The following is a 25,211-nucleotide window of genomic DNA, read 5'->3' as shown; positions in this document are numbered from 1 at the left end:
AATACTGGGGTACATTTTAATGATGCTACTGTAACAATCAAGTGAACTTGCTCTGCAGTAATGAAAAAATAAACTAAAAGTTAATCTCAGATGTAAAAATGCATGACTGCCACAGAACCAGGTTAACCAGGTTATTCTTGCTACTCTGTCATCCAGTGAGATCATGTAGGTAGGGGGAAAGTCTATGTTTAATCACGCTTTGGAGGAGGGATGTTCTAGTACAAGGTAGGCAGAGCAGAGTGGAGATGATCAGGCAAGACCAAACAAGACCTACCAGGTCCCAGTGATTTTTTGCATGGGTTGACTGCAGATGCATTTTCATCAGCTGTATTTTCTTTACTTTAAAGGCCAGTCTTTGTAATTTGCAAAAGAAGCAATGATTTAATAGGAAATGGAGGGAAAAGACCATTTTATACACCCACAGTGTGTTCTTTCTTATTGTGCTCTATACAGACAGGAAGACAAATTCTTCTGATCATTTTTAAATTCCTGGTCTGAACAACAACAAAAAATCCATTTAATTTTGTGACTTCCTTGGCTCAACCGTTACCCTTGCAGTCTTGATAGCAATCCTTCCATTATAATAATAAGAGAACAACTACTGACACCTGGTGGCCAATTATCTTTCTCTGTCATTCTATCTGCCTGGGTTTTTTGTTGTTTGCTTTCAAATGTGGTTATTTAAAGAGTTTGCTGATGAAATGATGAACCTATTGCGTATTTCCCTATGCTCCTTATCCTAATTCTTTCACGGCTAGAAAGGTGTTAGAATGTCATCCAAATGTGACACCATTCTCAAAAGAAAGATTTTGGAACGACAGGACTTTCAGCACTGCAAAAAAAGTAAAAATGAATTAAAATATACTTTATGGCATAAGTTGATACTTAGAAAAAAACCCATGCTTGGCACATCCACTGATCTAGAGGAGTAGATGCACACCACACTGCCTGACATGCTTTGGGTTGATCCATCTGCAACGGATTGAACGCTTCATCTGGGATCCAAATGCTGATCCCAGGTTTTTTCTGATGAGCAAATGGGTAGTGCTTGCACACATTTGTAGGAAGACATCTCTGTTGTCTCTCAAGAGCAGGGTTTGAACCTCCTCACGCTGCCCTGCCCACTCCCAGGAGTATATTTCCAGCTAGGAAATAACTGAAGTGCTGACAGCTTTCAGCAGCCCAGCTTGGGCACTGCTGTGTGTCTCGTGTTCCCTAATGTGATAGATGTCACACGGTAGATGTCAGCAGATGGGAGGGTGATGGGTGCTTTCAGAAGCACCCCAATGTCAGATCTGCAAAGGTCAGTGAGATGTAGAGACTGTATCAATTTAGGCTGCTTACAAGGGCAAAATAGAGTTGTGAAGCCAGACCAAGAGAGCCCAAGGCATTTTGAAAGTGGCTGGTCACATACAGAAAGCAAAACATGTTTATTCACGAATTTTCTTGTGGCTTATTAGACAAAGTATGAAGAAAGGGTAAAAAACAGCAGTGGTGAGAAACTGGGGTGCACGTATATGTGTTACTGTGCATTTTGGATTGGCCAGGCCTGTTTTCAGAGTGGCTGCTACAACATGTAGAAGGTAGGAGTTCTGAGGGGTAGAATCCTGTCTGACTGTTTCTTTACTTTTTTTTTTTTTTAATGAAAAAAATACACTGTAGTGGGTTGACCCAGGCCAGCAGCTAAACGCCCACACAGCCACTCACTCAATCCCCACCCACCAACAGGACAGGGGAGAGAATAGGGAAAGCAAAAGTGAAAAAACTCATGGGTCAAGACAAAGACAGCTTAACAAGTGAAAGAAAGAGGGAAAAAACAAGTGCTGCAATGGCAGTCGCTCACCACCTCCCACAAGCAGACCAATGCCCAGCCAGCCTGAGCAACAGCCACCCTTCCCCCGTTCTTCTCTAACCTCAGTTTTTATTGCTGAGCATGTCATTATATGGTACGGAATATCCCTTTGGTGAATTTGGGTCAGCTGTCCCAGCTGTGTCCCTCCTAGGCTCTTCCAAGCTTGGTGGGGGCAGGCAGAGTGCAAAAATATAGAAAACCTTGATGCTATGCAAGCACTGTTCAGCAATAGCCAAAATACTGGTGTGTTAACAATGTTTGAGCCACAAATCCAAAACATAGCACCATATAGGCTGCTATAAAGAAAATTAATGCCATTCCAGCCAGACCCAGTACAGGAACCTATAATTCATGTTTATTTGCAGCTAGGTTTAGAAAGATTAGGAGGAGAGACAAATGTAAAAATTAAGTAACAGAAATAATAAGCAATGAGTTGCCTAGTGATTCCTCATGCAGACAAATGAATGTATAAGAGCAATAATTAAGGGAGCACAGTGTGTTACGAGTTGAGAGTAAATTTAGGAACAAATCTTCTTAAAGCACACACACACAAAAAAAAGAAAGATCAAGTCATGGACCTTAGAACTGTGTGATCCTTCTCTAGGGTATTACTTATCAATATTCTTTTGACAGCTTTCTCTGCTAGACTGTTCATCCACTTGTATGTTTCTGCAGGGACCATGACTTGGCTTGCTCTGTGTTTGCACAACCTTCAGCAAAGACCCTGGCTCCAGTCTCATCTTAACTATTATTTCAATTGGTAATATCATGATATGAATCAATGCCTGTACACCAAAGCCTGTAAAAAACATCTAGTTTTCCCAGCTGGCTGACTGGAGCTTCAGGTTTCATCTCCTGTACTACAGGTTGATTCATTCCTGACTAATAACTTGCTCATGACACTATTATGCATGTCAGGCCCATCCTGATTTTTTTTCTTACCTACTCCTCCTTTCCTGGATCCTATTCATAGCTCACCTGCTGTTTTCTGACATTTTTGCATTAGTGGAGGCTTCTGCTTTGAGCCATAAGCTACACACCCAGCTCTCAGCACTGGTTGTATTTACTAACTCACAGAAATGCTGGATTAGGGTTCCTACACAGTTACCAGCAGGTGATGTTATTTACTCCTCTTTCTCTGACACAGACAGGGTTTAGTGGCATCTCTTGACTTTGATAACAATTTCCTGTTTGTGGGGCTTTGTACAACAAAATCACAGAAAGTGGAGATGGAAATGACCTACTAGGTCATCTAATCCTTCCCTCTGGCAATGCAGGATAATTCCTTACAGAATATCTTCAAGTGCTTTACCCAGTTTAGTTTTAAATGTCTGAAGTAAGTAGACCTCCATCAATTCCCACAGAAGATTATTCTACAACCTAATAGATCTCACAGTTAAGAAGTATTTTCATTCCAGTCTGCCTAAATTTTCCTTTGCTTAATTTTATCCCATTACTCAGAGTTATATTCTCTTGTGACACCCAAATATAGTCTTTCTAACCTCAGGGCCCAATTCCCTACTGCCTCATGTGTTATATTGCCACTTACATTTACATCTGGAAAGTAGCTTTAAAAGTGACAAGGTGAATGGCAAGTTGAGGTTGATATTTTCTCATACAGCTGTGAAATTATAAACCTTGCAACAGGGGAAACAGACCATGGCCACACATCACCTGTCTACAAGGCACTGGTGAGACTGGAACTTACATGTCGATACGGTGTCCAAATTGGAGAAAGAACAGAAAAAAGTCACTCAAGTTATTTACAAATTAAGGATATTCTTCACAGAGAGGAATAAAGTATTCTATTCATCTCTTCAGAAAGAGGTGACTTTGTTATTGTGGATACTAAGTACCTTCACAGAAAAAAAAAAAGATTCTGGCTGCTATAGCTCCCTTTAATCCAGTAGGAAGAGTTTAACAAGAATGAATGACTGGGAGCTGAAGCTAACTGAATCCAGACTGAAAATGAGGTACATGTTCTTAACGCTAAGAGTGATAAACTACCACAGCATAGGGTGGATATTGCTTTCCCTGATGTCTGCAGAAGATGATTGTTTACCTAATGGAAGATACACATCAGGTGAAAAGGTGCCTCATTGAAATATAGGAGTCTCTGACAACAAAGTGTCGGACTAGATAACCCGATGGCGTGTTCTAGCCTTGAACATTATGGAGGTATATCCTCAGAGATGCACACGATAAGTTAAAAGAGAATGCAGTAGAGATTCAGTGCAGGAATGCAGCTGGAGACAACCGTCTTGCAGGTTGATTGGAAAAATGGAAATTCCTTTCTGCATTACTTTTATAAGCCTTTGTAAGCTGAACACATGACTGGTAGTCATCCTCTAAGTATTCAGTCTTCCATGGAAAATAGGAAAGCCTGCTTTTTTAATTGATATTTCCAGAAATCAAGAGACAGGTATGACTATTCAGTAAAAATCAAAATGTATCTCCCCAAACAGATAAAAACAGAAGAACAAAAACAGGGTCACAGTGAGGGAGAAGGCAAAAAATCCAGCAGAGCAGAGATGCAAACACAGCAGAAAAGTAATTCCCATGGTCTCCATGTGACTGGCTGTTAAGGGAGTCTGCTCCCAAAACAAGACAAAAGGCAGCTCAAATATGTCCTACACTGAAAGTTTCAAAGCACTCAGTGGACTTTGAAGTCTATGCTCCATCATCAGCAGTGATTGACAACATGATTTCAAAGATATTTAAGTGCCTAAAGATGTAGCATGGCACCTGGTGGGATTTATAAGCCCGTCAAAGTAGGCCAGGCACATAACTCCCATTGATTTTCTGTGAGAACTGAGCTCCTAAACACCTCTACCACTTTTGAATAAAGTACAGAGGCTGCAAGGTCACTGTGGTGTTTCTGAAAACATAGTCCCTTACTGCCTGTTGAAAGAGTTCTTCGGCTGGGAATGGTGACGTTATTCATACCAAGACCAAGCCAAACACTTACGCCCTTCCAGGACACGGTTAGGGTTCAGTGTTCAAGAGCTAGAAATGAGGTGAAAAGCAAAGAGGTAAAGAGTTAGAAACAAGTTTTTCCTGCCTTCCCCTCGTCTCTCCCTCATCTCTCCGTAACAACTGGCTCAATGGAAAACTGGCTTTCTGTTGCGGTTGAGGTGGCAGCTCGGCGGTGGAAGACTGACCTCCTCTGTCATTTGGTACGAATCGGCTTTGGAGGAAACTCCATCTCCCTTCCCATCCTCGCCCACCTCCAGGTGTTGTGCAAAGCAAACTCTAGTGGAGAAGGTGAATATTCACTGCCTGAGTGCCTGCGCTGTCCATGAAATGGCAGCAGCAGATGAATAAGCTTCAAGCACCTTTCAGCGGCCCCTTTGCTGACTCTTGTGAGTTGAGCACTTTCAAGGCAACGCTGAGTATTGCTCAGCCCAGACCTGTTTCTTTGTGTTTGTTCTTCTCCATCTTTGACTGCACAAAGCAGGGAGTGGTGTGAGAAAGGCAAATGCTGAATGATGGTGGTAAGATCTGGTTGGCAAAGAATTAGAAAAGTCAACCCTTTAATAAATACAGGGAAAAGGGAGGAGGCTTGGGCTTGTGCTACAAACTCACTTTTTGATGAGTTAGCAAGAGAATCTTCCTTGAGCAAACATAGGAGTGAGTTTAGTGTCTGACAGGCAATCTCTTCTGACTCTGCATTGCCAGTCTTGGAAAGAACTTTTGAGGGAAATGTGATACTAGAAAAAATCAAGCCTGAAGGTGATACATATTCAATCTAAAGTCCACACGGGTAACCAAATAATCAGTTTGCCTTTGGACTTTCAGACATGTAGAATGAAGTACCTGTGCTGTGCCAGCAGCTGGGTGGCATAGCTTTAATTAAAGAATCTAATTCATTGCATCAACCCTGTTTATGTTGGTCTGGGGATTAATGTAATATTTATTTTTCCAGTCACATCCAGAAATAACAGGATTAGAATATGCCTGTGCCTCAAACAACACAAAGTTAATCTTTTTTTATGAAGGAAAACAGTTCTGTGCCCTCAAAATAAGACATGCATCTGAGTCAGCAGGCCCGATATTTAAGATAATTATTCTATGTGAAACATCCATGCACAGACACATCAGCCAGGTTGCAATGACATACCTACGCAGTGCTATCTATTTTCTGCTGTGGTTCAAAGGATAAGTTGAAGGCTTGACCCACAGCTAAATAAAGTCAGCAGGAATCTTCATAGTTTGAGATCAGGCTGATTTTCTTTCTTTTCTTTTGCTTTACACTTAAAAAGAAAAAGTAAACTTTCCCTTGACCTTGAAATTATATTTTAAAAGCTTTTACTAAGTTTTAAAAGCTTTTACTAAGTTTTAAAAGATTTTACTAAGTTTTAATGAACACATATTTGATAAAGATTTTCATGTCACTTATTTGAAAGTATACTTCAGTCTCTTGGATGCATTTCCCCTAGAAAGGTTCACAGACCAGAGGTATTCCTAACTTGTAACAGGGCATCTTTTACACTTCACTTTTATTTTACAGTTGTTTAACTCTTCAGTAAATGTTCCCGATGGCCATGCTTGTTCTCTTGATCTGTTTTTCAAGAAGCAGAGCCAGATTTGTGGCTGTGCTATACGTAACTCTGAGACACTAAATCTGATGAAGTATTATTGAATGATTAGGATAATAGAATGGGCAGATGTTCTTAGGCGGAAGAGCCATACATAGCTGGGGCTATAAGTGCATTGATTTTTAGCTTGATTGCAGTAGGTTCTGCATGATGTTTCTTTCTGATAGATTTTGCTTCACTTACAGGAGTGTAATTAGAGTAGTGTATCACCTATAAAGATGAACGGATGGACATTACATTATTCAAGATGTCCCTTTTCACGGAGTGAGAATGCTGACTGCATCTGTGTTCAGAAGTATAAAAAATACCTTCTAGTGATAATGTCTATAGATGCCATCTGTACGTCTGTCTATCCAACAGAAAGAAAGAAATTGAAATGTATTGAGAAGTATAAAAGAGGGATTGCAAGGATGCATAGCATACATACACTTAACAAAGCTTATTCTGACTGTAAAAAAAAAATCCTCTTGTGAATCATTCAAAAAGTAATGGTGTGAGCTTTCTTAAGAAAAATGTAGAGACTATAGCCTTCATGCTGTTTCAAGAAAAGGTAAAAAAAGCTGAAGAAATTTTTCAGCTGTTATAATATTTGCATTAATTCAAATGACAGTTTAACCCAGGACAAGATATGATTCTTAAATTTTAGGAATTAATGTTATTACCTGCATTTGCTACACAAAAGCATTACCTTTTCCCTAAATGACTGCAGCTTGTGTAATTAACTGCACTTACAGCTTCCTCTGTGTGGATGACTGTGATCTCACGTCGTGCTCCAGAGTTTTGCTTTTTTAAACCACTCCTGATGAATGCAGAAGGCAATGGAACATGTTTCCACCTGCTCTGCAGTGGGGGAGACTGAAAGCATTTCAGCAATTACAAAGCAGAAAGGAGAAATCACTAATTAGGGAACCATGAGTCACGGGTACAGTTGAAATTGGCCATTCCCAAAGTGCAGGCTGTTTCGTACTACAAGTGTAGCTGAATCACTTGTTTGCTTACTTCCCTCTCTACTTGCTTTATTTTTTACTCTATTCAGTGAACTTTTTTAATGATCTTGAGAAATCTGTTTGAGGCAACATTTAGTATTTCAGCCATGCACGTTGCCATACAACTTTCTGGAAAGCTCTGTGGGCTCTAGGCTACTACCTGCCTCTGGTGCCGTGCTGCTCGGGGTTTGCAAACACGTAGTGGAGAATATAGAGCTCCTTCGTAAATGGTGATGGGCATAGTGGTGCGAGGAGACAGTGCGGTGAGGAAGCAACACGCGCAAGGGCTGGTGATCAGAAGGGACTTGGAGACACCAAAGAAATGAAGAAATTATCAAAAAGCCTGCTACTGTGAGTGGGGAGGAAATAGAAACGATGGTGAGGAGAGAGGGCACCCTTCACAGAGAGTGGAAGGAAGGCTTGAATATTTTTCCTGCTGCAATGGAAAACAATCTGTAAAAATTTGAGAGTAGCAGTTTAGAGTAATTACAGTAGTATTTTAGAGCACAATTTTCTATTGTAATCAACAACAGAAGAATGTTAGTTCGTTAGCTAGTTTTTTCTTAGTCCTAAATTCTTCAAACCCCATTTATATCCCACATTGGTTATCAGTACCTTTTGAGAATTGTTTCTTATAGTCCAGTCTCATGTTGCTTGAGGAAACTTGATTTTACCTTCCAGAACCTCCACTTCCTCCCATTTCACCCAGAGAGAGTAATGTCATCTGCAGTTTCCCCTCACTTCGTGTCCTACAGCCTGGAGAGATTTAAGTGCAAAACCTGCAATCTGGGATTCAAGGCTTGCTGGCCTCTGCCAATAAATTTCCCTGTTATTCCCAAGTTATTCTCAAAGGAAGGTAGTTAAACTCTGGTCGGGGAGTTTGTTGCTGTCACCAAATGGGTCAGGGAACAGCTCTGAAGCAGCAGCAGTGCAATATACTGCTTTTCCTTGGGCACATCTTCAGCCTCGCCAGCGCAGTGAGATGCCTTTCTTATGCTCACCAAGAAATGGTATTTTGGAAAGGCAAGAGGAGTTTCTGTCAGTAATTGTCACAGAGCATATGGCAATATCATGCTCAGTGATTAAGATGAGGAACAAAATCAAGTGTGGTCCAAACACACAATTTTCCATGTGTGAGAAACAGTGGTATTTCTGAACAGCTCTTTTATGCCAATGTCAAATTTTAGGGTTTTTGGAAAGTACGTTAAAAAATGAATATTACATTAGTATGAGCAGTTTTGATAGAGCCTTCCCAGATTTTAAGCCCACTGAAAAGAAGAAACAATATTGTTTTAATTCCCTGTAATATGAAATCTTTAAAATCTTAATTGTAAAATGGAGACATTGCAATAGAAATTGTAGGCACTTTGATAAAATGCCCGTATATGTGGGCATCTGCTGCTTCAGAAGTGCCTGAAATCAAAATAAAAAATGCTGCCAAAAGCTGTGAAATGTGGTAAGACAGCAATTACTTCATTAATGCCATACAATTACTGTAACATTGTCAAAAATAGTATAAATTAAAAATCAACTGAGTAAAAAAGTCTTAAAGGTAGTTCAGAATTGAACACTTCTCAGAATGTTGGAATATTAGTTGAAATCAATACTATTTTGTGGAAATAAGTTTTAAGAACTCCAAGTAAATGAAAAAAGAAATGCTAGACCACAGTATATTTCAATAGGAGGTTTGAAAATCCTTGTTTAATTACTATAGGTTCAATAGCAGTACATTTTTCATAATGCTCAGTGATCTGGGGTGTCGTGCTCTTTTACCACTGTAAATCGCATTAAAGGCAAATCTTGGTACTTAATAAATTGTTTTTAAATTCTGGTACATCTGCTAGCTTGGGAGCAGACTGTACTGAGATTGGTCTCTAGGCGACTTTAATTATGTTTTTCATTCACATGATGGAAGTTCTCAGCCATCAGATGCCACCTGTTATCATTTTTGTTTCCACTCTTGTGAACTCTTGCTCAGGGCAGCAAAAGGAACACTAGCTGTCATACTTGTAAGGTGTATTGTCTTAAAAGCTCTGCTGTTGTATTGTATTTGCAAAGCCAGAACCAAGCTCCCAAAGCATGCTCGCCATTGTGCTTTGGTCAGTAATAACAGCCAGAAGCCTTTTTTTTCTGGAGAACCAGCACAATTTTGACTTCAAGACACTGGAAAATATCATTTCAATTTTCAACACATTTCTTTCTGATTCTTGAACTTTCTGTTCATTTTTCTGCCCTCTTTTTCTTCTCCTACTTTTAATTACAAAATGAATTGAATACCCAAGTCAAAATAAATGGTAAGAGTCAAGCAATGACGCAAGATTTGTGTATGTCTTATTAGAAACTTTCTTCTTTGAATCAGCTGGTAGAGCTATGCTCATCTTCATCACAGAACAATTCTTCTGTGGGTCTATGTAGATCATTAGCAAATCAGTGGGGTTTGATTAAGCCCATTCTAGTATGTGATCACCAGCTAAATGATAGAGGAGGTAGATGGTCAGTGCTAGCTGAGGTTTAGGATGAGAATTCCTCCTTTAGTAGCTGCTTAACATTTTAAATTTATCTTTAGTTTTTGATTCAGTGAATCATGTCTTCCAGAGGCATCTAGTAATTCCGCAGGGTCTTGGTGCTTAGTCCAGATCAGGCAGGACAGAGGAATCCTTGCGTCTTTAGCTTCCTTAACCTTAGCTATCGGGTTATGCAATGTTTGATTAGGTTATTAGCTACCATTCAGTTTGGACACCGTGGTTACCACCTGATGCTGAAATTAGTTTCTGTTTGTAAATGTCATATTACCGTCATGTTCTTTGGTAAGCTTCCAAAGCGAAAGTTTGTTTTAGATACAGCATATAAAATAATGCTTCCAAGAGTAAATGTGGGTTTAGGCAGCTATTTTAAACAGTGCATCATTAGCAGAGCTATCAATATATTGTCTCTGAAATACTCATTTATCTGTATAACACTTTTAATTTAAGTTTTTATACGCTTATATATATTTGAGTGAGAGATTTCTAGAAAGAAAAAGCACAGAGAAGCTTTTCAAGAGAGTACAATTTGAGACCCATTTATTTCCCAGAACTTCTTTTTATACATAAAAATTAAAGGATGTATGGAGCTGCTGAAGATCTGCTTCAATGTACAACAATGATCAAATGTACAACATACACTGTGTTAGAAATCCACTGCTAAAAAAGGGATAAAAGTTTTGTGAACGCCAGATCTAGAATTCACTTCAGAGCAATGTTTGAAACACTCCATTTTGGAAGTTTGTTTAAACTCAACCAACCCCACTCTGTACTAAAGCACTGGGGCAGCCTTGTCTAATGGCTTATTACCAATCTCCTAGGGACTCACTGGCATGAAAGGCACTATATAAGCTAGAGGGATTTTTTTATTTTTTTTTCTTGCCCCATGTGTAGTTTAGATGTCATTTGCAGTTACTGTGTACTGCTAGTTTACTTCAAAAGAATGCTGATCGAGGCCTGAGGAAAAGATCGAGCTATGTGCTAAAAAGAGGCAAAATAATAAAGTACTGCTTTGCTGTTCTACTGAGATACATCTGTGCTGGCTGCCAAATGCTCATTCCTAGTTTGAATTCAGAATTGATCCTTTTAGCCTGTACAGATAAGAACAAAGTCAGATCGTGTTTGTTTAAATATTTGGTGGTTTTTAATAAAATAATTAAAAAAAAGTTTTACTGTACTTTAATCTTTTTCAAGAGTCAGTAAAAGAAAAGCCTATTCATTCACCTGGAAAGAGGGGAGCTTGTACAACCATGCTTGCTTTTTGAGAATACAGACCAGAATACAACTGTCTTCAAATATCTCCTGAGAATAACTGTAAAAAGAAAAGGGTGCTTCACAGCCCTCCAAAGCTGACAAATGATTTTGTTAGCTGTGGTGCTTAGCCTCTTAAAGCCTCTTGCAGGTGCTTTCAAAAAAGCCCACAGGTAGGGTTGTCAGAGGGATCCAAAACCTTTGGATTGCTCAGTATTTGGGTGGTTTACATAAGCCCTTTAAGAAGACCCGAGTATCAAAGTTGTCCTCAACGATATCTGAAAAATTGACTGCATCAGACTGGGCAACAAATTACCAAAAGCATCAGATTTTGAAGTCTTATCTCTTATAGTAAGTCTACTTTTTTTTTTTTTAATTGCTTTACATTGTTGTAGAAGTGGGGGTTTTCTTGAAAATAAAATGCATTCTCCGCTGTTGGATATCAAGTAGTTCTGTCACCAATATCAGGGCCAGTGTTTTTGACCATACTACTGGTGAAGGCTGCTGGAGCACCCAGAGTGATGTTCATGTGTTATGTGGGTCCTAATGAAGTTACACGGCTTCCAAGTGTAGGCGTCATTCTTATGTCATACAGTTGCCTTTCCTGTTGCCAGACTTCAGATGTAACATTTTAAAATGAAAATAGCCTAAAACTCTGGAGATTATACTTCCTAGGCTGATTGGCAAAGACATGGTTAGGACAATGTTTATATGTTGCCTGACACTAGTGTTCAAAAAAAAGTTAGTTTCTTCTGGAAATTCCTTTTCTTAACTAACCCAAAAAACCAGACCCACTGAGAGGCCAGAGAGCTTGTTGTTCTTGTTTTTAAGAAAAAGACTTAATGACTATAAAAACCTGATGTAATATAAGCTGTGTTCCCCAACCATACTCCCATAGTTTAAAAGTTAAACCCTAGACCAATGCAATTCAATTTTTGGTATTATTTTCCTTTGAGTTGTTTAGTTACGTGCTATTTGTGCCTTATAGCAGGTAACTACATTTAGGGACTTCAGAAGTCCTGATCAGTTTTCCTTCCTTCTGTGAGATCTACCAATTGTTCAGTTCTTTGCAATTAGGTCATTTATTTCATGCAAGTGTGAGATGCCTAGATGTAAATGCTATATACCATCAAAGGAACCTCCATGGTTCAAGGTCCTACAAAACCCCCTCTGGACAATTTTTTGTAAATCATTCCAGCCTAGTTGCATAAGTATGGCTTTAGAAATCAAACTCTAGGCACCTTGGCTTGAAAAGAATAGCCTAAGAGTAAAAAATATTTACATTTTTATATCAATATGTGTCATTGGAATCACCTATTGGTAATTTTCTGCTCTTAAAAAAATGTAACAAAACAAAAATACACCAATAAAACCCAAATTATAAGATTCTCTTACGGGAACAATTGTCCAGATATTTACTCAGAATTTACTATATGTTTTGTATTTCAGATGATGGAAAAACACATTGATTCTTTTAACTTAAATTATGGCTCTAAAATACATTAAAGTATGTTGTCCTAATAAATGATGACTTATATGAAAAAAGGAAAGAAAGAACTTGAGGGCTTTTTTTAGATCCAGTCTGTTATTGTAAATGATGCTGCCAATTTATTTATTTTTTTATAACCGCCAGCAATAGAAGATTATTGTGATAAATGATTCATATCACTGCAATATACACCTTTTAAAATTTCCATATCTGGCAACTAATAGGCACTTCTTGAAGGCTTCAATAGACTCCTTAGCCAGATTATGTGGCTGAAAGCTGCCTCATGATTAATTTCATCTAAATGTGGTAATTATCATACTTTGAAGTAATGCCTGCAAAACATGCTTTCACAGAGAGTTAGTGGAAGCAGAGGATTAACCTAAAAACATTTCAGTTCAGAGCAGCATATCACCCAAATAGAAATGTATTTTCCTCTGAATTTTTCAAGACTTTTTATTAGACTACTTGGCAGTCATTTGCATTACCTTATCTCATATCAACTTCTTCACAGCAATTTAGAGAGCAACAGAAACTGAAGCAACTTTGTATTATTATCAGTAATGGGATAGTCTTGGTTTTGCAAGCTACTTATTTTGGCAGCTTCTGCCCTGAAGTATTTCTTGTATTAGTGTTTAAAAGCACAATTAATTTATCATTCCTATACGTTGTTGACATAAGCATTATCCTGCCTATGTTCTAGGCACACTATAGATTATTAGCGAGTATGTTCATTTCCTCATGGGCACCCAGGGGAGTAACTTCTACCACGACTCTGTGCATCTCTTTGGTTCCTATCTCACAGGACCTCCACAAACCATTCCTTAGTTGTACAGGTGAGACTAGCGAAAAAGGTACATAAGGCCCCAAGTACAGTTATAAAAACGGCTGCTTTTTGCACCCAGCTAAAAGCCCCGAGGTAGAATAGCACCTCAAATTATCGTGAGTATCGCTGAGCATTTCAGCATCACTGAGTATTTCTGCCCACTTACATCTGCTTGGCAAAGATTCCGAAGCTTCTCTCAGCCATCAGAAAAAAGTCCTACAAAAAAAGTGGCACAAAAATGCCACCTTAACTGAAGATGGGATGAACAGTTTAGTTAAGCCTCTCTGGTAGGCTGCCTGGCCATGCTGTGTTTTGATATAGCCAAGTAATTTTAACTTTATTTAAATCAAGCCGGGACAGATTTTGCCTACTCTTACATGGTCCGTAGGTAGGACTGACTGAGTTTCTTCAGGTTCATAAGCTATTCCACGTTGGCTTAGTTTTGGTAAGAATCTTATGTGTGCTCTTTTTCACAACTGTGAAAGAAATGGATTAGCTTGAACTTTATTTGAACATTGGGAAAAGTCTGGAGAAGCCGGGATCTTTCCTCCAGGCTGGACCAGAGGGATGACTCGGTTTCTCTCTCTCCTCTCTTTAGCTGTAAATCTTCCATTTGTTTTGGCAGGTGGGAAAAACGTGTCAGCTGGGGTTTTGGCTAGGTGTTATGTGGAGCCTTCCAAACTAGGCTTCAATTGTATGGTTGTCAGAAATTGTAGGAGGATAACGCCTTTCGTGACATGTCTCTATACTTGGGCTCCTAGAGCATCTTCCCTTGATTTCTGCAACCTGACAATGTGCGCACGGTGAGCAGCCATGGGTCAGCTAGTACACGGAAGCCACAATAACTCAAACACATGTTGAATGTCACAGATTATTATATTGAAATTAAACAAAAATGTTCATGTTCACGCAGGTTTTGTTGCATTCACACTTGAGGTTAAATTTCTGCAACTGTAGCATGAAACAAGCAGAAGTGAACTGATTCACTGCATCATCCAAATGCACTTTGCAGCAAATAACCTGTTTCACCTCTAAAGCACACACTGCAGTTTTCTATCTACCTATATTCTTCCTGTGTTTTTATGCACTTTTTTTTTATCTTACAGATAAAAAAGCAGCTGCTGTGTCCAAAGAACTCAAAAGTAAGAAACTACTGTGCCATAGGTTATGATCTCTTTTATATGTCATGTATTTTCAAACAGCATGTTTCAATAATCCAAATTAATAGTTATTGAATTGTTGAAAGCACAAAAAAGAAAGTAGCTACACCGTTTATAATTGAAAAATGACATATTTAGACTTCAGCTGCCTCCTACTTTCTAAATCCATTCTTATCCTGCTTCTAATTCCACACTCCTCTGTGACTGACAGTTTTGCCTTCCCCTCTTTTCTATCACTGTCTTCAGAAACAAAGGTTTCATGGGGAAGGAAATGTCAAATGAAGTCTCAGCTGAATGTGCTCTCAGTGGCAGCAGTTTTGGTAAATGGGCTGAGAAGACTGAGAGTCCAACATGCTGAGGACCACCAAATTTATCTTCACAAATGCAAAACAAGGGCCCTGCCCACCCAGTTACTTCAGATTCAGGCAGAGAGACTTCTGAGGCAGAAGAGATGTAGGGGCTGGGCTCTTCTGCATAAATAACCAAAAAATGCTCTGAGAACGTGCTATTGTTAACAAGGGAACTTTTATGCCTTCCTTTTCTACAAATTTGCAAGCATCAATGCCTCAACACAGTGAGGATAATAAGACAGTTTCACTGGTAAGACTTCATCTGCTCAGATCTCTGTTCTGGAAGCACAGTATATAAGAAAAATTAGGAAAACTACGGCGCTTCAAAATCTCATTCAAATTCATAATTAAAGCATGCACTGACTCCCATCTCCATATATGATCTTTCCCGACCTGTATGGCAGAATAATCACCTGCCATCCTCAGTTTTGCAGGAATTTATTAAAGATTTCTTTTGGCAATCAAGAAAAGCTTATACATTGGTTTCCTAGTCAAATTTTCCAGAAACATTGAACAAAAGATTCAACGGACTTAGTCTACAAGTAATGTCCTGTTAGTGAAATAACTGCCTGTTTGCAAGCAGGTTGTAAAGGATCTATTGATCTGGGCACATGATTCCTCTCATGGGAGAACTCCTTAGCAACTGTCACAGCAAAACTTCCCACTCCATTGCATGAGTGAAACGTGCAGGGTGAAGTTTTCAGCTAAAACTTGTTCATATAAAGATGCAGAGTCATTAGCACTGAAATAATTTATGAATTACAAACTAAAAAGCATATGCTTACAAAAGAGATGTCAAAACATTTGGCACTTTTGTTTCAAAGCTACTGAAAAGTTAAATAAAAAAAATAAATAAATTGCAGAAGTTTTTGGTCAAGCATATCCTTCTTTTTAAATTTTTTCCTCAATTAAAATGATTTTAGTTGCTCAGAAATGAAATATTTGAAAAGAAAATAAAAATCCCAGTAGAATAAAAAGAATCCTAGCTTAATTTGTTTTCATAGCTGTTACAAACAAAAAGTAAAAAAAAAAAAGTCTCGCTGGCCAGCAAGTTCTAGCTGAGAGCTCAGAAAGGAATAAATGCAGGAGTCCTGCCATTTTGTATTAAGTCCACTCACAGAATATGTGTGTTGAATCTCCTGCTGCTTCTGCAAGAACAGGCACTCAGGAAAGTAATACTAAGTAAATTCTTCTCTAAGGTCTTCTGCATATTTCCTTGAAGGAGGGGTGAGCACCCCAAGTAATTACAATGCTGTGATAATAACTAAGTTAGGATATAATTATCTGCTGCAGGCTTTTAAATGGGTGGAAACAAAACAATCCCACACATGCAAACTCTATTTTGTTTTCATTCTGTTTCACAAGACAATCTGATGCATCTTTTATGAACTTCTCAAAAGACTGGAGGGGAAGAACTCAAAATTACATTCCTGATTTAGCCATATTCTTTTTCTCTGTAATAACACAGTGACAGATGTGAAGGATTAGCTAACATTTTTTTGGCATTCTGTAATTCAGGTTGTGATTAAAATGATTAATTATTTCCTCTCACAATACGGAAATGTGAATTTTAAGTTAGAGGATCTTCTAGTTGATATAAAAAAATCCATTATGAAAGTCAGTGGAGTTTAACTTATGGATATTTGTTAAGTTATTGTGGTTTAAGTACAGTCTGGTATTTACCTAGACATTGGTAAAGAGTAAATAAATCCAGTAGGCTAGTTTGGTTCTTCTATCCAGGGCTGAGATTCTCCAGGTCTGCTTGGGGATGCACATACCCTTCATCATTTCGGCCTTCATTCCGCAAGGAAACGTCCTACCTCAGCAGAGAGAGAATAGTCAATGTTTCATGAAAAGACAAAGAACTACAGTTAAGCGGCCCAAGAGGGCCCATTTCTCTGCTAGGAGAACCCAGCAGTTGCTTTTTCAAGTGCGGGCTCAAACACGAAGTTGTTCTCCTAATCCTCCTCCATTCCTCGGGCTGCAGAGAGATTCCTGGCGTCGCGGCGTCTGGGAACGTACTTTGCAGTAGCAGCCCAATTTCGCCTTTTCTCATCAGGGAGATATTCAGATCAGGGGAAAGGGATGACGCTTTGAATCCCTCTGGGATCCCAAGAAGCACGGCCGCTGAATTGGCGGGTGGGTTCAGGACCTTCTGCTCCCATAACCGCACCAGCGAGCGCGGAGGATCCCAGCCCAAAACTGCCGCCTGAGCCGCGAGGCCATGCCCGAACCCCTAGATACCTGCTTTGCTCTGCTTCGCCAATAGAGATTGAATTACTAGACAGAAAAAGCAAAAAGAAACAATTCAGTCCCTAACGGAAAGAGTTTGCTAGCCCTTCGGCTAGCTATTTTGTTGATGCTTTTGAGTTTATTGGCGGCGGCTCAGCTCTTTTCTCTTTGGGTGACCTCTTTGTCTAACTCTTCAGTGAAAATATTGCCACAGGCTGTATCTCACTGAAAGCCTTTCCTCAGGTTTCTGGGGTTTTTTTAAGATATAACACTTTGTAGTAATTGGTTTAATATTTTCTCTTTTTTTTTTTTTTTTTTAAGAGCCAGCAAAAGCTCCTGCAGCCAAACCAGCCACCAAGAAAGCAGTAGCACCAGGTAAAGGAGTAAAATGTTCACATTCAGCATATTTCTTGTATTCTTGAACCAGTTTATTGCATCACAGCACCATCTGCTGGATACTGCAAAAGCCATTGTTTGGGGGTTTGGTCTGTTTGCTCTAAATTATTGTGATAATTTGTATGTGAAATCTTTGCTAAGAACAAAAGCATTTTGCATTGGTCTCTAACCCTATGGTGGCTTCTCGTCCTCCCATGGCAGCTGTCCTCCCATGGGCCATTCTGCAGGGCCTGAGATCAAAAAATGAATCTGAATGTAAAGAGCGATTCAAAAAGCAATATTTACAGAAATGAGTTTTCATGTGAAGATGTATTTGAGTCCTTAGAGAAGGGGATCCGATTTTTCAAAGTGCTGATCTCACAGTAGGTTTTACAAAAATGGAGCTCTTAGATAATCATAAATATGCACTGAAAAGACAAGGAAACTTTTTTTAAAAGAGAATAGTGGCACAAATTCATCTCAGAATTTAGATTGTACTGTAAAAATCTACTACTTTTTGTTGATTTCTGATCTCTTCTGCTTCACAGCCATCTTCAAAACTGCCATGTCACATTTGTGCTTAGTTTAATAAAAGCCAATATAATGAATAACAATCTAAATATTCAGGATAGTTGTAGTTTTACCACATTTTAAATTAACTAACAAAAAAAAATCAGGAATTTCCATGTGAAAATGCGATCAATATAGAACCATAGTATTATTCCACTCCAAAGTAGGGCAGCCAGTGCTGCACCAGGGTGGGTGCTGCTGAGCTCTGCCTGGTGCTGGCATCGCAGAAGCAGCCCGCCCGCTCCCTCTGCTGCGTCTTGCTTCCAGCTGATCCCACTGTACGTGACTATGCGCATCCACATGGATCTGGGATCTTTTTCTTTTCTTTTTTTTTTTCCCTTTAAGATTGTTTTCTGGCTGTCTTTCTCTAATTCAGACCTTTTCGGTGATCTCTCTCGGAACTCTCCTCCACCGAACAAGGGAATAATACCTTGCTTCAGTAGGGGAGACCGGGAATTGGTCAAGGATCAGCGCAAGCCAGGAACATCTTCAGTTGCTTCTTCCACAAAAGGATTTGCAGGCTGGAATTGCAGTTGATGTAGGCTATCGGAGGGCATGTTGTGCAGCTGTATGATGTACAGTGCGAAGGTGGCCTCAGCACTGCCATTTCCCCACCGATGCCCCCAGTCCCTGCCTGCTGTGTTTGCTTGATGCTGTGTTCAGTCGTGCTAATGCAACTGGGAGAACAGCGTAAACCACACCATTGCCGTGGCTTAGAGATAAAAAACTGTCCTAGAAACGTGTGTGTGTGTGTGGCAGGGTGTTCAGTCTGGCTCATTTCAGTAAGTCTGGCTCCGCAAACATTTATATCCCTGTAACTGATAATTTCTTAAAGCAGCTTTGTTGCCAAAGTGTGTTGTATAGTTGGACCCTTAGATGTCTTGACAGTACACTGCAGAAATCGTTATGTTAGAACCATATGCTTATAATTAATTCATTCCACCTGCTTGCATCCAATATTTGTGTTCATTTTTGAAAAATATTCCAATGAGTCTGCTTGTTGGCAAGAGTGGTGACGACAGTAATCTGCTTAAGATAAAGAAAAGGGGAAAAACTGGCATGGCTTCCTATGGAAAAATAAAATGAGTTTGCCTGTTCTGACACATTTCTAAATATCTAGTTTGCCTTAAAAGCAATAAAGAGCAGTAGGCTTTGACTTCTACATTTTTGTTTCCCCTCCCTAAATGGCACTGTTCTCTGAAAATTGATTTTTCCCCAGAATAACTCACCATAGCAAAATATTAAATACGCTTGTTTGGCAATATCATAACTAGACTTCTGCCTATTAGCACAGTAAATTAAATACATTATCCAATTTCATATTTCATTTTCTTCCACATATCTTATTACATCACAACCTGTACCCCAGAACGCCTAAAGCTGAAGGTTTAGTCCTATTAACAGACTGAACAGACTGAGAGCGCAGCTGGTCATCTTCTAGTGCTTCTACATCACATATGTTCCTGGTCTTAAAGTCACTGGTGAAGAAAACCCTGCCTAATACACTGTGCACTATTTTTAGCTCCATATATTTATACAGAGAAAGCAAAGAAAGTGAATGTGGAATTGGGAAGTCTAGAAGAGCTTCTGCGTCTGGAAACTGATGGCTGCTCTAGGAAACCAGCCTCAGTGAATACCTGTTACTTGATTTTCAAATTGGATCTTTTCAAACGTAGTGTTTTCTCTAAGTGGAAAAAATTACCTCTCTGGCAACCGTCTGAAACCAGACTGGAGAACCTAGTATTTGGCTTTCCAGCAGAATAGTTCCACAGCTCTCTGCAGGTGATGCTATTCTGAAGGGAGAAACCAGAGGTGAAGTTCCTTCGTGACACCAGTCCAATTAGCAGCAGGGTGACGAGGTACCCCGGCGGGCAGCAAGGAGCCTCGGGGTCTGGCTTAGCTGGGGTAGGGGATGGGGACAGCTCTTCTGCCAGTCCCTCGCCCGGGATAACCCCACGTTCTGGGCAACACCCCTGCACCTTCTTTAAGGACAGGTGACAGTGCTTTCCCCGATGATTTGCCCATTATGAAAAATCAGATCTAACTGTTTTCTGCACTGTAAAAATTAAATCCTAATTGTAGCTTAGAAATTCCCCGGATTGGTCGTGCAATTTTTAATTTAATTTTACAGTATGTTTAACAGATTTTGTACTGTCACTTAACTTCCTAATTACTGATTTTTAATGCCTAATTTTTCCCATCTTCCTCTCCATACACACACACAAAAAAATCTAATTCATTGCTCCCTTTGGGTTCATAACAGAAACTCCTTTTGAGCACCATTTCCTCCTTGAAAATCAATGAAATTTAGTTCAGGCCCAGAAAAAATAAAATAAGTATGACAGACGAATAGCCAGTTTTAAGTGCTCAGATATCAGCTGCATCCAATCTCTCAAACTGACTCTGTCAGTTGTGCTGGAATTATTACTGTTCTATTATGCCGTTGATTTTTCCACTGTTGGTAAGAAGCAGAAAGAGAAAAAAAAAAAAAAAAAAGGACATTATATAGGAAATGAGTTCATAATGCAAGTACAGAGTATTAGAACGCAGGATATACCAAAAAACCCGGTCAGAGGATTGGCTGAAGAGGTTCAGATTATTCTGCCTAATGCAGGAAGAAGTACTGGTTCTACTGGTAATGGGCAGTATCTGTTTAACAAATTATTTTAATTCTTGGTACAAGGTGAACAACAGCAACTAAAATGGCAGCAGGAAAGAATCTTTGTACTTGCTATATGGTATAACCAGCGCTATTCTACTTAAAAAGGAAGAAATAACACAAAGTTTATGGGTCTGTGGGTGTGCTTTGAAATGAAGGAAAGGTTTCTTAAGGAGCTGGGCTCGTTGGTTGTCTTTTGATCACTTACAGGACACAAGTACATAGAAAGAATGCTAAAACCATGTAAATGTTATAAAGCATTAATAAAATCCAGCACGTCTATTGAATAATTTACCAACACAATGGAACAGCCAAAATTATCATCGTTTCTTTTTCAGGTTTCTCAGTCAGGTAGCTCTCGCTCGTCACACGTCAGGGATGTATTTTCTCACACCACCACACCCTCTGCATCACACGTCCACCTACTTATTCTCCTCTTGTGTAGATATATCACCCAAGAGAAGAGACATCAAAAACCAGTGTAAATTGTATGTTACACACCCCACATAAACACTTTTGAATGAGGAAAAGGAGAGGGACAGTGTTTCTTTCTCTCTCACCATACGTGGACGTGGCCCTTGTAGAGTTTGCCATCCTGCATTCTCTTCAGGATCTAATATCTGAGTGCCTCTACGTGCCCTGAAATGGCACTTTATAAGCAGCCACTGCCCCTGGTTAGCATCACTGCATGTATTTCTGTTGTACAGGTGTTAGCAAGAAAATTCTTCTGGTAGCTGGAATAGTCTGTTCCGTTTTCTAGTCCCTGAAGTTAACTGTCTCAGAGTTTTCCATAACATAAGCACAGCCATTCTCAGGGTTTACATTTCTGGGTTTACAGTTTAACTCTTCAGGGACAAATGACAGAGGTAGCTTATTGCATGCATAAGCATAGGCTTTGCAGTTTATTTTTGGATGAAATAAATCTTCACTCAGGTAGCAGGTGTTTATGCAGCAGTAAACAAAATAATGAAACCCTACCTGTATTAATCCTGCTGCTTAGGGTCCTTGGGTTTAGATCCAGGGTCATCCTGTAGTCTTTTTGAATCACAGAGGCTTTCTTTTTGGTCCAGGTTAGCATAATTCTTCCTCTCTCCCACCTTAGCTCTTTGGGAAGTTAAACAGCATATCATCTCTGACTTACTCAGATTCTTTCTGGTTTTAAACAAGACTTACAGGCTTGTTTGTCTTTGCACAGTAAGTGGAAATGATCTGGTCTCAGTCCCCAGCAGCCTGCAGGGGTTAGGATAAACTGGGTCTTGGTCCTCACCAGTTTGTCCCAGAGGTTTAGTGAAGCCTCACAGCTGACTCTGCTCTTGGTCTGCCAGGAACGCACGGTACCCTCCGCAGCTAAAACCTTGCTGCTCTTGCAGTAGCCCATCACGTGGCCACTTCTTAATATCTGCAGGAATCTATTATGTGGATGGAGACGAACTCCACAAAACGTTCCAACCCACTGACGTTTTCAGCCCAGCTCAAGTCTGAGAAAATATTGCAGACTAGGAGGCCTTAAGTTGTCCACAGGATTATGTAAATTGGATCATTATCTAACTCTGAATGGGAAAGGAAAAATGAATTCTCGACTTATGTCACAATATATGCCCTCAAAGGGGAAGAATTTTCCAATGTTAGAAGATTTTGCTTACAAACTTGAATTCTTTACATACAGGATTTATTTAAACAGAGCATGAAATAGCTTCTTTTACACTAAGCTTTCTAATCTGAAATCCAGTTTTTATTCACCAATTTTTAAAATCTTTTTGAGTAAATGGCCTAGAATTCAGGTTATTGTTACTGCTTTTGCTAGGATGTTGAAATACCTAGTCTCATAGCCTGGCATACTATTGTTGCATTTATACGTTCCTTAGAGTATCCCCTGTTTCAGGATCATATAGAGTTAGAATAATTTTGTATACTTCCTTTCACATCATAGTGAACTGTGAAGACATTTGTACTAAAAATGCAGCCTTGTTTCTTTTTTTATTCCTAGATATTATTAAATGCTACTGTCCAGTCTATGCAATGCAGCAAAGTACTAACACAAAAAAATTGCATTACTTCAACAGCAAGGCAGGGGGAGCAAGTTAACTACAAAAAAAAGGAATTATTTAACACATGAAAGTAACAATAATGAGCATAAAAGAGGGTCAAAATTAAATGCTTTTTAAATACAAATCAGAGCTAAAAGGATTATTTAAGTGTCCACTCTTTATGGAAAAGGCATTTTAAGGTGTTTTGTTCAGAGGCTGACAATCTTTCATAGCCCTGAGGTTGTTTCATGATTTAAGTGCACTTTTGGCAAGAATTGGGCCCAATTTCAGCAAAACAATATATCTTTAGCTCTATCTTGAGTCAGCAAAGCATTTAAGTGCATTCTTAAGCTTTATTGAATCCAGACTATCATATACACTATGTATACGATTACCTTCCCAGGCATTAGTCTTTTGGAAGCGGTACCACCTTTGCTTCACCAGAAAGGGAACAAATGGGCCTCATCCTGATCATTGAGACCATTACGAAAATGGCATTTGATTTTCAGGGGAGCAGCGGTGTGGGCTACAGTTTTCTATACCCTATGTGATTATATTACATCTACAATTTATGATGTTCTTGAATATGGCAGTCCTATATTTTAGAGAACAAGTGGAAGAACAACATGCTTCACTACAATGTTTCTTAAGTATGAATTTTCTCACACCATCACGCAGGTCTACATCAACTACAGATTTGAAAGTTTCTGTATTAAGAAGTTGCAGTCTGGTATCATAAGTACAAAACAAGTCATCACCAATGCACAGTACCAGTTTAGTCTGCAGACTGCCACAAATCATCTGATGAGGTTTTTTCTCTTCTATAACAGCTTCTTGGGGTGCCCAAGTTTGGAGCTGTACATATTTCAGAAATAGTGGTTGCTAGGTTTATTTCACGCATACAGTAGGCTTCTCTCAGCGTTTTATTGACTGTCTGAACTGCACACTCCTCCTAGCGCCTTCTGTCAACGTCCTCCTTCATGACACTGCCTCTGCAAATACCTTCTGAAGAAGTTGCTTGTCCTGGTTAAGGCAGTCAGAGAAGCCTTTCGAAATATTTAACTACATGATCCTCTGATTTCTGCTCTGAGAGCAAATATACCAAAGCTTTTGCTCACTGTCTCCTTCTACCCTACTCCTTTGGGCTAACCAACACCAGTACCCAGCTCTAAGTCAGGCACTACAGTCAGAGCTCCTGTTCTAAGTTCATTAACTTTGAATCAAATGTATTCCTTCAGGATCTCACTGCATTAATTTTTAGCATCTATTGTTTTTGTTACTGAATTAGCTAATTTAACCTGCACATCATGTTTGCCTAATGACAGCCAAAACCTAGAACTGGTACTTACTTCAAAGTTTTCTTTCTCTTCTGAAATGTCTGTTCCAGACTCATATTTTCAATGGGCTACACAGCTTGAGGCAAAAGTCCTTCCCTTGTCAAAAGAAGGTGGAGTATGAACAAGTTAAAGCAGGAGCAAGCAGTAACAGCTGAGCACCATCCAAGCTATGACCACCCTCAGTGGGGACGCTCTTGTCATAAATCAATTACAAAATAAGATGACTCATTCTACCTCATAGTGAGAGATTATTAAGAAAACTGAATTACTTTCACCTTGCTGTGGTCTATGAGCATGCGTAAAACTGTTGCAACTGATCTCATGCTTAGTAATTTGTCAAGTTGCTTGTTGCCCTCCTTTGAGAAGTTCCACCTGGAGTGATGTAGAAATACCTCCCTAGAGGTGCTCATGGTTTGAACAGATGTAGTTCAAAGCAGGATTCTTCTAAATCCAGTAAAGTATCCTCACTCATTAGTGATTGACTAGAAATACTTGCACCTGAGCGGCTTAGTCATCTTCGTTCTAAAAAGGCTGGAAGTACTACTCAGATCCCTATTTAAAAGGGAATATGGGTGAAGCTTTTTCATAGGTAAAGATCTACTAAGTAGATACTAGCTCTCTACATTAAAGAATCATGACAGGTTTATACATATGTTACTTTTTTTGCCACCTGAGCTTTAACCTGAATGCCCATGCCAGAAATCCTAAGACTAGTGAAGTTAATTTGGTCTTAAAACAAATCAGTGCTAATGATAGGTGTTAAGAAATGTGTCAGGATTTCAGAGAGTCCTTTTCAAGGTTAGTAGATCCGTTTTGAACACAGACAGTGCCCTAGTCAGAATTGTGGGATTAACCTGACTTTTCTTTTTAAGGATTCTAAATAAAAAGGATTTTTATTCCAATGGGAAAATAGGCATCTGTGGTCTAGGAATACACCCACACTGTGTATTGGTTCTGCTGCTTCTGATGGGAAACCAGTA

General features: G+C 39.3%; 1 protein-coding gene across 9 annotated transcripts in view; it reads left to right on the top strand.

Annotated features, from left to right (window-relative positions):
- TRDN (triadin) overlaps positions 1 to 25,211 on the top strand; it is a 239,720-nt gene that overhangs the window by 125,609 nt on the left and 88,900 nt on the right. For all 9 annotated transcript variants that reach the window (XM_075046871.1, XM_075046868.1, XM_075046869.1 and 6 more), the window contains 2 exons: positions 14,628 to 14,663; positions 17,585 to 17,638. In XM_075046871.1, coding sequence (XP_074902972.1) covers positions 14,628 to 14,663; positions 17,585 to 17,638 — 90 coding nt within the window. The remainder of the gene's footprint in view (positions 1 to 14,627; positions 14,664 to 17,584; positions 17,639 to 25,211) is intronic.

This window comes from Buteo buteo, chromosome 15 (genome assembly GCF_964188355.1).
Source record: "Buteo buteo chromosome 15, bButBut1.hap1.1, whole genome shotgun sequence".
NCBI lineage: Eukaryota > Metazoa > Chordata > Aves > Accipitriformes > Accipitridae > Buteo > Buteo buteo.
This window is presented reverse-complemented; position numbering and strand designations above follow the sequence as displayed.